The sequence below is a fragment of the Coffea eugenioides genome, chromosome 2, assembly GCF_003713205.1.
Source record: "Coffea eugenioides isolate CCC68of chromosome 2, Ceug_1.0, whole genome shotgun sequence".
NCBI classification, from domain to species: Eukaryota; Viridiplantae; Streptophyta; class Magnoliopsida; order Gentianales; family Rubiaceae; genus Coffea; species Coffea eugenioides.
Window position 1 is genome coordinate 17,260,245 of NC_040036.1, and position 15,567 is coordinate 17,275,811.

Here is a 15,567-nt window from a genome sequence, read left to right on the forward strand (position 1 = left end):
TTGCAGCAATGCAGCAACCTCCTCGGCAAAATCTACTCCTTGAGATAACATGATGGCTTCCTGGGACTGACAGAACACATGGTTTTCGAGGAAAGATGTCATGGGCAAGGTTTGAAACCTGAGGAAACAAAAGCATACCCACTTATGTATTAATTAGTAGTAATAACTTCCTAATATCCTATTCTCGTGCTTAAACCAAAAGGATGAAGCCATATTGTTGGAACTCCTACAGGCTATAACAAGAACTATAGCAATACCACAATGATAGCAGAGCGCACAACATCTCTGCATCAGATCCTAAAAGAATAACCCGTGGAAGAGATCCAACCGTGAATATTGCATCCCATGTAAGAGGTCAAGTACAAACAGAGATCCGCCATTCATCTACAAAGAACTTCGATCTTAATTTCCCATCATGTCTTTATCTCTAGAATCAAGATTGGCTTTTGGAGGTATATTAAAGCACATTTCAAAGATGTACCTTATCAATGCCAAAGCTTTGTTGGACTGAGAAGGTTTTGATCCGGTGGTTAAAATTAAGACCCTAGAAAGTAGAGATCTTAGAGTTTAATCCCTCTGCTTTCTTGCTTCTTAAATCTCACATTTTCCTGCTAGAAAAAAAAAATGTTAAATTAAGGCAGCCTCATGGACGGTGTAGCCACGGGTTTCTAAATTTTAATCTAACATGCATGCATAACTGGGCAAATTTTCTTTTTTATTACTATTAAATATCTTATACTATATGGAGTAACATTTTTTGAACCGTATCGAGGGTTTTGAAATACTTCTCGTGCCAAACTTGTCCAGGACCATTGCATAACTCAGCTTGTATAGATGAAAAAGTCGAACAAGAGGCAACAAAAGCGGGAGGAAAAATAAACATGCAAACTACATTAAGGCACATCTTGGAAAGAAACTTGGAATACACAGGGCTACGTACAATTATGCCAGAACCCTCAGAACCAATAATATAAAAGAAAGGAAACAAGGTGCAACCGTGCAATCAGTCAGGTCCCATGGTCTAGTGGTCAGGACATTGGACTCTGAATCCAGTAACCCGAGTTCAAATCTCGGTGGGACCTGTATTGTTTGTTTCTCTTTTTCGTTTTTAGGGCTTAGTTTTTACTTATTTGCGTTTTGTGCCCCGTACTTCCTTTTTCTTCTTCATATAAAAAGGCTCATTATTAGACGCGCATAGAATGCGGATGAAACGTCTCTCTCCAGTCAAGCTGCATGAGAACACATAACTTCTCTTCATGAATAAATAAATGGAAGGGTGCCATTTAGTATATCCGTACTTTTCTTTCTTCTTCATCCCTGCAGCTCCAATTTTGGTTTTCATTGAGTCAAGCCACACGCATTCACTTCTTCATATTTGTGGCATTTACTTCACATTGACCAAGGCCTGTGGAACAGTGAAGTTGAGCTGGATAACATCAAACTTGTAGGACATATAGTGGAATCAAGACACAACAACTGGCGGGTTGCTACACTAATTGAGGATATTCAGTCCATTTGTAATTTGTTTCATCAATACTCTTTCTCTTTTGCTAATTCAGGAAAAGTAGATAATATTAAACTGAGCATTTATGCTCCTAACATCTGGTTAGATGAAGAATCGGTAAACCCTAATCTTAGATGCTAATGCATCAATGAGAATTGTAGGACTGTTGTCCTTTTTGTATGTATCCTTGTCCAGTTATAAAGTTTTTACTATGAAATATAAAGTTACCATTTCGACCAAAAAAAAAAAAACGAAAAGGCTGTCCGTAAGACGGAAAAAAGAACAAGAAAGGTGAAAAATCTCACCGAATTCGCAACCGGAAATGCAAATAATACCCAAGGCAACTAATGAAATTAATTCAGATTAAATAATAGAGACAAAGAAAGAAAGAAACTATGTAGCGGTTGTTGTCTTTGACGCCTTCCATCTTTTGGAAGGAGGTGGAGCCTTTATAATTTACATTCCACAGGAGGACCAACAACAGAAAAACTGTAGCTTGTTTCAACGGAAAACAAGCCCCAAACAAATAGGAAGAAGAATCATCACTGGACTAAACCTCACTCTCGTCTCTCTCACTCTCCACGAAGAAATGGAAAAAAAAAAAAAAAAAAAAGAACTTCCAAAATCAAAATCCATGCAATTTGGTGTCTCTTTCCTGCTAAACAAGAATTCCCTTAAATCTTTCTATCCAATTACCTCTGGTGGAGCTGTGCAATTTTTAAACAAATCCCCTCCCCTAGGGTAAGAAGGAGACGGGCTTGCAATACCAGAATCTTCCTACTTGGAGGAGAATGTTGAGCTGTATTAGCAAGCAAGGGACTCAAATGCAAAGCCTGCTCTTGTTATTAACAAAAGAATTATGAAAAAATAATCTGAGTTCTAATCCTCATTTGGCCTTTCTACATCTTGGACATTCATCGGTTCAGGAAAAATCTCCCTGGACTGCCTCCTAGTTGAGGATGAATGGCCTCCTTCGCCATTATGACCACTTCCCTGAGAACCAGTTGTACCCGACTGTTTAAAGCTACTCCCACCTTCCATTTTGTTAGCCGGTGCCACTGGTATAGCTGCCACATCTGAAGAGCTATGCCGCCAGCTACCAAATAGAGCAGCATTCCATGAGCTTCTCGAGGAAGTTGTTCTTAGCCTTGCTGAGCTAGTGTGTTCTTCCCTAACCACTTTCAGAGGATTTTCCAGAGCTTTAAGAATATATCTCATCAGGGGCCGTCTCGAGGGCTTGGGGTTCAGGCAAGACTTGGCAACAACAGCCATGGCCCATACTTCCTCTAATAGATCTTCGTCTATTATCAACGATGGGTCAACAATATTTGTCACCAGTTCTTTTTCATATATACTGATGTAGGGTAGCGTCTGCTCCAGCCAGTCCTTCATCCCAGCATCACCAGATGCACTGATACCTAGCTTGCCTGTTACAAGCTCAAGCAAGACCTTCCCAAAGCAATAAACATCATAGGCACATGTAGCATTGGGGGTACCTAGACATTTCGAGACAGAAATAAATTCTGGATAAGGTATTTGGAAAAGAGAAAGTAAAGGCATAATCTTGAAGAATGAGGAAAATGAATATCTTGAGAAAGCAAATGAGGAAAATTTCGTTTATCCAGTAAACACAGCAAATTAAAGATGAGAAAAGCAAGCTGAATGTCACCAGAAACCAGCAAAACCAACAAACTCAGGGTCTTAAATCTCTCAATATCAGATAAAGACCAGTAGTTGACTCAAGCTACTTGCATTTGAAATTGGCAAGTGAACAGAAAACTCAACAAGGACAAAGGACTTGCATAATGACCAACAGAACTACATCAAGGTAAATTTTGCTTACCAGAGGTGCCTTGTTCTGATGTCCTGCACATAAGAAAGAAATTTACTATGTCAGGTATTCATTAAGTAAAATAAGATTATAGTGCAAAAAGCCCACAACAAATCACAAGAACTAAAATGACTGCTGCACATGTTGAGTAATTCAATGTAGTAAATGAAATTGGCAATCAATGAGCTGAATCAAAAGGGTAGTCAATTCCATTTGGAACCCAGTTCCAAAACTTTGCAGGTACTTTGATGGTCAAGACAGGCAAGGTCTTACTTGCCATCAATTTTTAAAAGATCATAAGGAATTACAAATGACATATATACTGAAATGCTCTTTTTTCCCGCAATCTATACTCAAATACTTCCCCAACAACAAAGATATTTAACTCAACACCAATGATTAAACAACTAATGACCTCAATTCCACTACAACCAAAATATTTTTCAGGAAGAGGAGCATGACAGCGCATATTTGATTTTTGAGGGACTCAAGTTACATTCTATTTAAAGAAAATTACTCTGGCATAGCTAGGACCCTTCAAATCATGTTTGGAAGAGGCCCAAGTGCATGTATTCCTTAAGATAGGCATGCAAGTATATAAAAGTATAAAAGTAACAAATAGCACCATCTTCAACCCAGTTGGAAAGAACATAAAGTAATTTCCCAGTAGAAGGGTAGATCCCAAACGCTTCAGATAAAGCTTTTTCTATGCATGGGCCTTGTGCCATACATCCAAAAATGGAGTTTGGACTTGTACGAAGCAGCAAATATCAAGGATCACTTACTGTGGCAACCGCAGCAACCGGGTGATTCTATTTTGATGATTGTCCCCTTCTTGAGCACAGACCTGACTTAAGCTCCCTAACCGCACTTCAAATTTATCATCAAGAAGAATGCTGCTTGCTTGTATATCTCTTCAGGGACAATGTCAAAAAGAAAAGAGGATCATTACAAATCTATTTGTATAATCAGACGAAATAGGAAACTAAGGAAAGTAGAGAGTTTATGCAATGCACCAACAATGATATTAAGCACACCTTACTCTGAGACGCGCAGCAAGTTTGTCTTACCCAAACTAAATGGAAAAACAAAACTTCTTGACTTTAAGCCATAAAGTAGAGCGAAAATAAGTTACTTTTGACACCTATATTGGGAGGAGTTAGGGAATTGAGGATCATAACTTATTGAACATGCATTTTAGCATGCACCAAATATATATTGTCTACCACCACACATAAGCAGAAACCTTCAGAGAGTAATCAGGAGCATCCACCCAGAAAACCTTACAAATACCTAAAGTCAAAATGCAACCAAGTCATCAGTTTGGAAATGCAAAAATCATGTAGAATGCAAACTAATACTCATCAGGTTTCTCTTTTATTTATCCAAGTTATTACAAGCTGAACTCACCACATACATTGTCCCATGCGGTCACAAAGCAAACTCAAAAAGGCTTTGAAATACTGAACTGTAACTACATTACATCTTGCAACACCAATTCAGCCTCTTATGTAATTTTCATTTTCGTTTATTTTTTCAAAATTTTCGTGTGCCAGTTTGGGCACCTGGGCTATAATAAGGTGCTTACGGTTGTTCTAACCCCTTGCATGTGTTTTTCATTAACTCAACACATCCGAAAATCATCAATAGGGTAAGCTAGGAGCATACTGTGCCTGCAGCAAATTTCAACCCATTGCTCTATATTACACAATGTAAAGCACATGAAACAGAGAAGATATAGAACGTTGAGGAACAAAATTTAGTCAAGTTAGATACGGTTGATGAATATAATTATTGATTAGAGAGAGTTAAAAGATTGAATGCATCAGATCGCTGTTGAGCATTGTAATCTAGGTAATAGTGGCAGGCAAGATAGGAGTATATTAAGGTTCATGACTATGAAAACTGGGAGTCTGGATGCACCCAAGAGAAGAAATTAATGACTCAACCCTTTCAGCATCTAGTTTTTTGGGTGGAAAACTAATTCCCTTATCACAGGCTGTATTTAGCTACAAAATACGTGCATTATCAGATAAAGTATTTCTTGAGGGGCTTGTTTTGGAAATGCTAACTCAACTTCAATGTAGAATCAGCCTCTAAAACTATTGAAGTTACAAAGATATGCTTTGTTTAAATATGGACGTTTTATGCATGTATGCAGCGGCAATGGAAGCTCCAGCAGGGTTCATGACAATCATATCATTATGGTCTCTAGATAAGGATTAATTACACAAGATGAGGCAACTTAGAAATGGATAAGCTAATTAAGAACATAAAGTTGACTAAGTAATAAGAATTTCTTAGTGAAACATAATCTAAGGAACAGTTATGCTCGGAAAGAAGTTTTCATATTGACACAATGCTAGATTAATTGTCCATGAAGTTTAGGTTGAACACCATAAGCAGTATATTTGTCTTTGCCGAATTCCATGTCTCGATCTTCCCCAACTCCCACTCCCTTAAAAGTTAAAAGTAATTTTGAAAAGGTTTTCTGCGTCTTCTAGAAAAAGTTTGCTAATTGCTTAAAAATACTGGTAATTTCATTTCAAACTTTTTAAGTTTAAAAACGTATCTTATGTAAAGAAAATTTTAGTGAAACATCGTTTCTATTTATATTTATCTATTGTGACCATTAACATTGAAGTTGCCTTTTTGTTCTACGTCCTTCAAAGCATGACTGAAGTTCATTATTACAAACAAAACCATATTAGAGACGGGTCTTAGCCTGTGCTTACTTTTGAAGAACCAAAGAAAATACAACCAGTTCTGCAAAGGTTACAAGAAACACAGGAAGAAGAGATTATGAAAAAATTGGTATTTTGCATTGTAGTTTGTAAAAAGCAAACAAGAATAGCAAGGAATTGAATGTACTCATTGACTAATAAAGGCACGCTAAGTGACGGAAACATGTGCAACTAAATTGCAAAAAGTTTGGAAAAACCTAGGAGATGTGGCAGCATGATCCCTAAGGATAATCTTTTTGGGCACAAAGAAGCAAAAGAAAAGACTGGAGCTTTACAGAGCAAAGGTAGAAATCAACCAACCAGCAACTAGACTACAGCGGGACCAGCATATGGGAGTAAACTTAAAGTCTTTCCTTTGACCTTTTTATGACTCCTCCTCTGAGTTGCTTAACTGAAACCTTGAACCGCATATCATGGGTATAGAAATTGCCACATGTATAACATCTTCCGTATATTGAACACATCAAGCTACAAGTGACAAGTGAATTCGATGGCCAGATGTAATGACAATGCATGAGACGTACTAGATGCATGGATGTCTAAATATGTAAAATTATTGCCGTCTAAGGCAGACACTTTGATGTCAGTTTCTTAATCTGATATGGGAAGATCATTATGCTAGCATAATCAAACAGCTTGATACCCAAAAAAGATAAGTGTTAGAAAGTCACCAAATCATATAATGATGGCAACAAAAGGAAATAGGAAATAGAATGATAAGCAAGTGTGGAAGTACCTATGAACAAAGGGTGGGGAACATTCATGATGCAAAAAAGAAAGGCCCTCCGCAGCTCCTATAGCAATTTTCAGTCTAGTTATCCAATCAAGAGATTGTAAACTGTCATCGTCTGAATTGGTTTTCCTGAATAAACAACTTGACAAGTCTCCATTTGGCATATATTTGTAAACTAGAAACTTTTCATTCTCATTCTCTAAGCAATGTCCCAAGAGAGGGACCAACCTGGGATGAGAAACCTTGCTGAAAAAGTCTAGTTCCAACATGCATGCTTCTTTCTTGACTGAGCGTAAATCAAATCTTTTAATTACCACTGGAATTCCTCCTTCAAGAATACCCCGGAAAATATCACCAGAATGGCCATGTTTGATGAGATTCTCATCACCAAACTCACCTGTGGCATGGAGAATCTGCTGATATGTAAATGCATCTCCCAAGCTGGTAAAGTTTAAAGACATTCCTGGAGATGGAGGGCTTGCATCTGCAGGAACAGGGCCAACACCAGTGCCTCTTTGATTCGTTGCATCCCTCCTGCGACCGCAAACAATCAAAAGTATAAGCAAAATCACCAAGAGCACAATAAGTGCGGCTCCTCCCAAAACTGCAGCTAATATGATAACAGTTCTGTGACTCTTCTTGCGTGATTGAGTAGGAGTTTGAGTTGAATTTGGCAGTCCAAAGTTATCAAATATTAGACCCCTCTCTGCATAAAATGATTCGCATTCTTGTGCAGTCCTTTGATTTGACAGTTGTTGGAGGCAATTTTTGCCAAGAGACACTTTGCTTCTGGCATAATCTGGAAGCGTACCTTGGAAATAATTACCAGAAAGATCAGTAAAAGCAAACCTCCTAATCACAGAACCGAGACCTCCATAAAACAGATTCTGAGATAAGTTAAACACTGCAGTTGTGCCGTTAACACTTGAAGTAAGATTGTGCAGTGTACCAGTAAAGTTATTTCTGGAGGCATCGAAAACTTGCAAGCGAGACATTGTCCACAGTGCGTCAGGAAGACCACCAGTAAAGCCATTATGACTCAACACCAGATACTGCAACTGATTCAAAGCAGGAAACAGATTCCCAGGCAACGATCCTGAGAGGAAATTATTCCCAATATCAAGTCTCTGCAAATTCCTTAAACCTCTCAAGTCTGAAGGCACGGACCCCACTAAAGAGTTGGATCCAAGATCAAGGTCAACCAGACCGGAAAGATCACCGAGTTGGGCGGGTATCGAAGAAGACAAACTATTCCCAGAAAAATTCACGAACTTCAACCTAGCTAAACTTCCAATACCAGGAGGGATGCCCCCAGTTAAGTAATTTGATGACATATCAAGCGAAGTAAGATTTCTTAGACCAGAAAAAGTCGGAGGAATGATGCCAGTTAGAGAATTTTGCGAAAGATCAAGAACCGCAAGGCGTAACAAATTACCCAAAGTTGATGGAACTACCCCTGTAATAGTATTTCCAGATAAATACAAGCTAGTTAAGCTACTCAAATTGCCAAAACTTGCAGGAATAGAACCACCAATTGAGCAAGACCTAAGATCAAGCACTTGTAGAGAGGCAAGTGCGAAACCAAACCATTGAGGAATTGCGCCTGGAAGCGCGAAATTGGACGCATTAAAGGAAGCCAAAAAGGTGAAGTTCCGGAGGGCATCAACTGAAAATTGAGGGTTTTGACTTCCAATACGAGTACGCTTAAAACCAGAGATATTGATCCTAGTAACACGTCCATTCTGGCATTGAATACCAGCCCAACGTGAACAAGGGTCAGACTTTATAGGCCATTCTCTAGCTCTCAAACCCAATGAAGATCTCAATTTAAGTAAAGCCAATCTCTCAAGTCGAGAACTCAACAATTGCTGCTGCTGTTCTAATGTAAAGTTAAACAATAAGGACAAAACCACAAAACAGACCAAAACCACTTTGCTCCGCCGATCCACCATCGCCGCTTAACCTTCATTGAACTCCAAAAATCCTCACATTCATCAAAACCATATATGCTATACCCCTGACTGTATATTTCCAGTAACTACAAAAGTATAAGTGTCTATTTATTCAAGAAATTTAGGGATTCTTGATAAACAGCAGCAGCAGAATATACATTTGCCTTTTTGTTTCTTGCAAGAAAGGAAGAAAAGCTAAAAAGGGCTTACCTTTATGAATTCTAAGGTTGAATGAATCAGAAACCTTGATTTGATTCTTGAAAATATTCTATCTTTTTCTGGGTTTTTCTTGAAATCTTTTTTTTTTTCCTATGTACCCTTTTACTTCTTTCTCTCTCTTTTTTCTTTCTGCACACCTACTATTACTCTTTCTTTGTTTTCTTTCAGTTTCTTCGGTTGACAAAGGAGAGAGAAATGATTATCAATTAGTAAAAAAATAAGGGGGTGTTTCAGAGCAAGAAAGAGTGAATCATTTGAGTAGTAGACACAAGACAGAGAGAGAAAGTAAAAGGGTGGTTTGGTCTGGGTCAAGGCTATTGTAGATGATGCTCAACAACAGCAGCAATATTTATCTCTGCTCTCCTCTCCTCTCCTCTGCTCTCCTCTCTGGAAAATCACAGATAGGAGCATTGTTTCAAATTTGCTAACTTGACTATTAGAAAAAGGGAAATCAGTCTGAACTGAACCGGCTATGTACGCGCGTGAGTCTCAAAGGCTATTTCATATGCTTACGCTGTAAATGATAAAATCTACTAATACTCAAGTAGCAATTTGTGCGCATATAGATAAGTGATGAGTAAAAAGGGTTAAATTCAATACCCTTAACTTATTGCTTGGATTTTCATTTTCCTCCAAAAAAGTTTTTACGTTTTTTATAAATATATTTTTAATTATTTTTGTCTAACATACATCACATCGTTACAATTACAAAATTTTTAGAAAATAAAAATCTAAACGAGCTCATTATTTTTTATATTTTACTCGTCACTCATTATGGTTTAACCCTAGCTCTTTTGTTATTGAATAAATAATAGTAGTAGAACATGGGTGGACAATGGTTTCAAATTTTGTTTCCGCTTTATGAAGAAAATTTAATGCAAAGGAAAAACATTTGGGAAAGACATAAAATCCTGCCAACGTCCATGTTTGGATTTCTATTTTTTTTCAAAAAAAAATTCATTTTTTGTGAATACTTTTCTAAATTAAATTTTTATTTTTTATACATCAAATCGTTATAATATATATTTTTTTAAAATTTCAAAAAATAGCAATCCAAACGAGAGCAAGTATGTAAGTATGTTTGTTACTATCATTTTTCTTTGGCTTTTAATTTCCCACTGCTTTTGCCCGCGTAAGACTTCAAGAAAGTGGCCCCTTTTTTTTTTTTGATGGGGTTACGGCGGGAGTGCACGAGCCATGGTTCGGCCGGCGGACCTGTACGTATCGGCATGGCTAAGGATATGTTCGGTTCCGGTTCTCACCACTCAACTCCGATTGGGAGTTGGGACTGGGGCTCGGGGGTTTGACCGGCCGGAAATTCCGCTTCATCCAGCTAAGCTCAAACTACAAGTGTATAAAGTTGGTAGCATTATGCTAATAGAATAGGACACAAAATAATTGTAGAAATCATTCATTCATAGTGCTAGTACGTGTTACTACTTTTCTCACTCTCAAATCTGCGAATATTAATAGCAGTAGATGTGATTTTCTTGAGATTTATTTCTCTTGATGGTGGGACAGATTGAGGAGATAAGTTGGTACGAGATTTTTAAGGGCTTTAATTTAATGTTGTGAATCTTAATTTATATTAGAGGTGTTACGTAGTTGAATTTATTACAGCAGTATAATTTTTTTTTAACGTGTGTTGTTGTATAAATTTATTCCATGATTTAGAAAGGAGTGGAGGTGTGAGATGTGATTGTTGTAAAGAGAAAAGAGAGCGAGCTGGATAATAAAGAGAAAAGAGTCTCCATAAATTACATTACATGTCTCGTAGCTGGAAAGCAATTCACATTAATCTTCTTCTCGTCATTTACAGCATCTTAATGAGGGGGAGGGGGAGGATGCAGTAGAATACACGGAGGGAAAAATAATTACTGTAAATGAATCTTTAAAGAAATTCTATACTTGGACCAAATTCCATTTTTACATGGAAAAAATTCAAGTTTGTTAGGTAGGAAGTATTGAATTCAGACAAAATCGAGTATGGAGGAGGTTGGAGACAGTTGATCTTAAGGAACGAAATTTAATCCCTCTTACGTTCCTTCTACTATTAAGAAATTAAATTCAAACGCGTTGTATGTATATTCTGTTAGTAGCGCAACTTTTTTTTTTTTTGTCAATCAAATCTTGCTAGACGTTTTCAATTAGTTTGTTAATAATATTGGTTTCTATTTTATATATTTAGAAAAAAAAATTTGTCTACAAATGTGACTTGATTAATTTTTTTAAATCATTTAATGCGTAATGCAATATAACAACTTAGACAAAAGTAAAGTTAATTACCAAATGCAAATCCCTCACTTTGCGTCCTTTATTGTCCAATTAAACCAACTCAAACCAGTGCAACACAATAAATTAAATTATCAATTGAATTTGATTTCGCAATGTGATCTCCACACATGGCAATCAAAACATAAATTATGCCTACAGTAGTCAATTGTTTGTTGATTTGGGCAAAAACATTGTACATCTAAGAGCATTTTTGTCAATTTCTTTTACTTTCATCTAAGAGTACTTTTTCATACATGTAACATTACTCTCTCTTTTTTTTTTTTCCAAAATTATCGAGAGCATGTATGTCATCCCCGTGCAGCAATACGTATATCTAAACTTACAAAGTCGGAATTCGATTTGAATATTGTTGGATTCGCTATATCTTTTTTTTTTTTTTGGTTGGGTTAAAAATCCACTATAAAAGTCCGAGATATGAAATGATTGCTCAAGTTCTCCGTACTTTGCTTTTGCAACATTATTGATTATGATGTCTTCGATTGCTCCTCAAAACAAACGTATTAGTGCAAGACTGTGAGGGCCATCTCAAAGTTTTTCTTTAAATCCCTCGTTAATTAACGGATACACTTTTTATAATTATTATAAGATACTTTCTTTAACCTGTAAAGAATAATCAGAATGTGATAATGATGCCATATAGGAGATGTTAGTAGTATTCTTGAAATCTGGACGGTCAAGTGGTGTTAAAGAGATTTCTAAAAATATCTCTAGTCAGAAGAGTGAAAAGTATACCCTTTTTCGTAGTTTGAGAGGCAAAAAATATACACTTAATAATTGGAGAGTTAAAAGCCGACAAACCTAATAATTTGAGGGGCGACCAAATTTTTTAGCCTTGCCGAAAGAGATATGATAAATTCACTCCTACACGTAACACTAATTCACGCTTAACATTTTCAGTTCAACGCAATGCCGTTTTTAAAACATCACAGTCATGTGGATTAGTTACACGGAATAAAACAATAAAGGAATAAAAAAAAAAAAAGGAGTAGGTATCACGCTAATCGCTGATAAAATGTTTTAAATGGAAATCACAATTTAAAAAAAAAAAAATGGGGATGACCAGAGTAGGGACGAGCAAGCTTGACATGAACCTAATAATCATGCTAATTATGTACTCGTTAAAATAAGTATTGACCAAAACTGGGATATATCGTCCAATTAAGTATTAACCGTGTTGAAAAATAATAATAATATAACAAAAGTTTAGATACAGTATAATTAGATTTTAACGTAGTATAACAAAAATTAAAATAACTATTTTACTCCGAGGAGATGGAGTAATTGAAATGGAACTCGCAGGGCCCCAGATCCGTCAAACACGATATTGTTGGATGATGTACTTTCTTTTTTTTTTTTGCCAAAGACGATACTGTTGGATGTACTAATTAGCTGCATTGCATATCCAGTTTACAAATTAAGTACACAACTCAGAGACTGTCATAGGCCGCAGTTTTCCAATTGAAGCCTCTCTGTCCAGTTTGGTTGGGGGCGAGAAAAGGAAAAAATTGGAGAGTTTGTAATTTGCCTGGAGGAGTAAATGAGTAAATTGGAATTTCTGAGTGTTGGTCATCCTATTCCTGGAGAGTGCAGACAAAAGATACGTGACAATGCAGTCAAACACTACTAACTCTGGGAGTCTAGAAGAACAGTCTTCTACTTCAGGTCAGGTGGCACCATCCCCAATGGACAGCAACGGCACTTGTGTTTTTTTTTTTTTTTTTTAATAATAATTTTTGGAGGGGTTTGGTGCCAGTCTTTTTTTTTTTTTAAACCTTAGTTATATCATATGCTAAATTTTGAGTGTATTAATAAATGTTCATTAGGTACTCATTAAAAAATATTTGAATTGGTCATTTTTTTAAAAATAAGTTTTTCAAATACAATGTTACAATAATACATAATAACTCAAAAAACATCTCATTCATACAATATATTAAAATTTCAAAAAAATTTATAGTAAAATTTTACATATACACTGCTACGGTAAAATTTTTTTAAAATATAATAAAAAGCAACTAATCCAAACGGAGCTGATATTTTATAGTAGCTAAAACTCATTCACAATGATGTTGCAGTTGTGATTAGAGCTCCTCTTTTATTTTCTGGCTGAGAATTCAGATGATGGATACGTATTAAAATCATTGGCAAACTACTAAGGATTTAAAGGTTAAGATCAAGTTTTTGTGCATTTCAGATTCCCAAGTGTCTTTTTTTTTTAAAAAAAAAAATTATGATTATGGAAGTGGACAGCCTACCTCCATCTCCGTGTGCATTCTAGTTTCTAAAGATGCAACGAAAGTTAATACTGAGTGGTAGTAACTATTACTACTACGTGTCTACGACTCAACCATGACATTCAAATTCAATTTTCTCTCTTGGGGCTGTTTGCTTAGTTGCTTAGCTGTTACTAGTAGTATTATATATTTTCCGTCTTCTACTGAGGCTTAATTAATTAAAGTCATATACTAATTGGTTGTAACGTTTATAATACATCATTTCAATATTTTTCTCTGTTTCCATGTCTCTAGAAACTGAAGAGGAAGAAAGGGGCGGTAACATGAACCAACTGAGAGTGTCAGATCTATGATTAGACACTTTTTTAGAAGATGGCATAAACATTTTAATAAAAGCTCTCAATTACCCATATCATATCATGTGGTCTTCAGCACTGTAATGATTAGCCATGTAAAGGACGGAAGCCGGTAGCCGCTCGTGGCACAACTAATAAAATATATTATTGTTATCAACCCAATTATGTACTACTGCTTACCAAGCCAGCCACAATCCAATTATGTGCATCTTTTATTTTGGATTCTTTTGGTTCGTTCTTTTCCTTCTTCCTTTTTTGGCTTTTCAATGAGGCATTGAGGAACGTACACACTACACTGTACTGTTTGCACTTGCAACTCAACTAGTAAAAAGGAAACCAATTAATTTGACAGGTAGAGTTCAGCATTGTTTGAATTGCATTTTTCTCTGGACTTTTTTTTTTTTAGAAAAATTACTATATAGTTATTTAATATATATATGATAAAAAGGTGATTGAAAAATGTGTCAATGAAAAATGCAGCGAAAAATTACAATCCAAATAAAAATTGTTTTTTTCCTTTAATATTTAGGTTAATATAACTTCTTCTTTCTTTTTTTTTTTTAAAAAAAAAGTTATTGTAGAAACAAATCATGCTCCAACTGAATCCAAAAATTAGGCTTCGTTTGGATTGTATTTTTCTGGACTTTTTGTAAAAAAATTACTGTAATGATTTGATATGTGTAAGATAAAAAAAATGATTGCAAAATGTGTTCACAGAAAATGTAATAATTTTTCAAGAAAAATTGCAATCCAAACACACCCTAATTTTTCACGATTTTCTTATAGATGTCGGTTATTTTTAATGCAAGTGGAAAACCAAAAAAGTCAATGCAGCGGTAGTATATTATGTTTAAGGAAATAATCCTTAACTTCTAATCGTGAACCTAAGCCCCTTTTCTCTTTTTTTCCAACGAAATCAACGGTTAAAAGTGGGGAGAATTTATTTAGTTCGTTTCTTAAAAAGACAGCTATAAGTTGGCAAGGGCGATCATTTTGGCACTCCGCTTAATCTTTGTGGTTTTTTGTTGATTAAATGACCTAAAATGCCTCACAAAATAATTAAACTATCAAGCCCTTCCGGAGGCGTAGCAGGCAAATTTCATGCGTATTTGCCTTATATATATGTATACCCAAAATGGGAAGTGCTAAAATTTAGGGAAAATATTAAATAATTTGAAATATTCAAGAGTCAATGAAACACATTCACCCCCAAAAAATATATTGTCTGATTCATAATAATAAAAAAAATACAATAGTGATCGTAACAAGAAATACTCGTAGTTGTTTGGATTGCTATAAAAGCTCATTACTTCAAGAAATAGAAAAGTGAACATTAAAAAAGAAAAAAAAAACTGTACTTTCTTTGGCAACAATATTATAATCCGAAAGGGTGAGTTTATGAACGCTTTTTGGTTGCATGGGTCCATTTTATTAATAATCTACACAGCCGTAGGAAGCCCTTTGAAGTCAATAATAATTAATAATACACTATATATGTTGGTAGCATCGACCTTCGAAGCCACTCATGCTTTTGCTTGACCCTTGAAGCATAAATAAACCTATCACCAACAACTGACAGTCGAAGTGACCACGAAATTTAAGTTAAATTACAATCTATCAATGGATTTATGAAAACCAACTTTTATTGAAAAACAACAGTCTAGTATTATAAATCCATTTCCCGACAAATTAATTATTA

The 15,567-nt window shown here is 35.7% G+C and overlaps 1 protein-coding gene and 1 non-coding gene across 3 annotated transcripts; one reads left to right on the forward strand and one right to left on the reverse strand.

The window, feature by feature from the left end:
* Nucleotides 1–1,010: 1,010 nt before the first annotated feature.
* On the forward strand, nucleotides 1,011–1,082 carry TRNAQ-CUG. Its single transcript has one exon. It is a non-coding gene; the product is annotated as a tRNA-Gln (tRNA).
* Nucleotides 1,083–1,882: 800 nt separating this feature from the next.
* On the reverse strand, nucleotides 1,883–9,341 carry LOC113763741 (probable LRR receptor-like serine/threonine-protein kinase At2g16250). 2 transcript variants are annotated; one of them, XM_027307650.1, is made up of 5 exons: nucleotides 8,975–9,341; nucleotides 6,816–8,833; nucleotides 4,121–4,249; nucleotides 3,348–3,370; nucleotides 1,883–3,000 (listed from the first exon to the last, which is right to left on the reverse strand). In XM_027307650.1, the coding sequence occupies exons 2-5, from the start codon at nucleotides 8,762–8,764 to the stop codon at nucleotides 2,384–2,386; spliced, it is 2,718 nt and encodes a 905-aa protein (XP_027163451.1). In that variant the 5' UTR covers nucleotides 8,765–8,833; nucleotides 8,975–9,341; the 3' UTR covers nucleotides 1,883–2,383. The 2 variants fall into 2 exon arrangements, with proteins under 2 accessions (XP_027163451.1, XP_027163450.1); XM_027307649.1 differs by having other exon boundaries at nucleotides 6,816–9,341.
* Nucleotides 9,342–15,567: the final 6,226 nt, after the last annotated feature.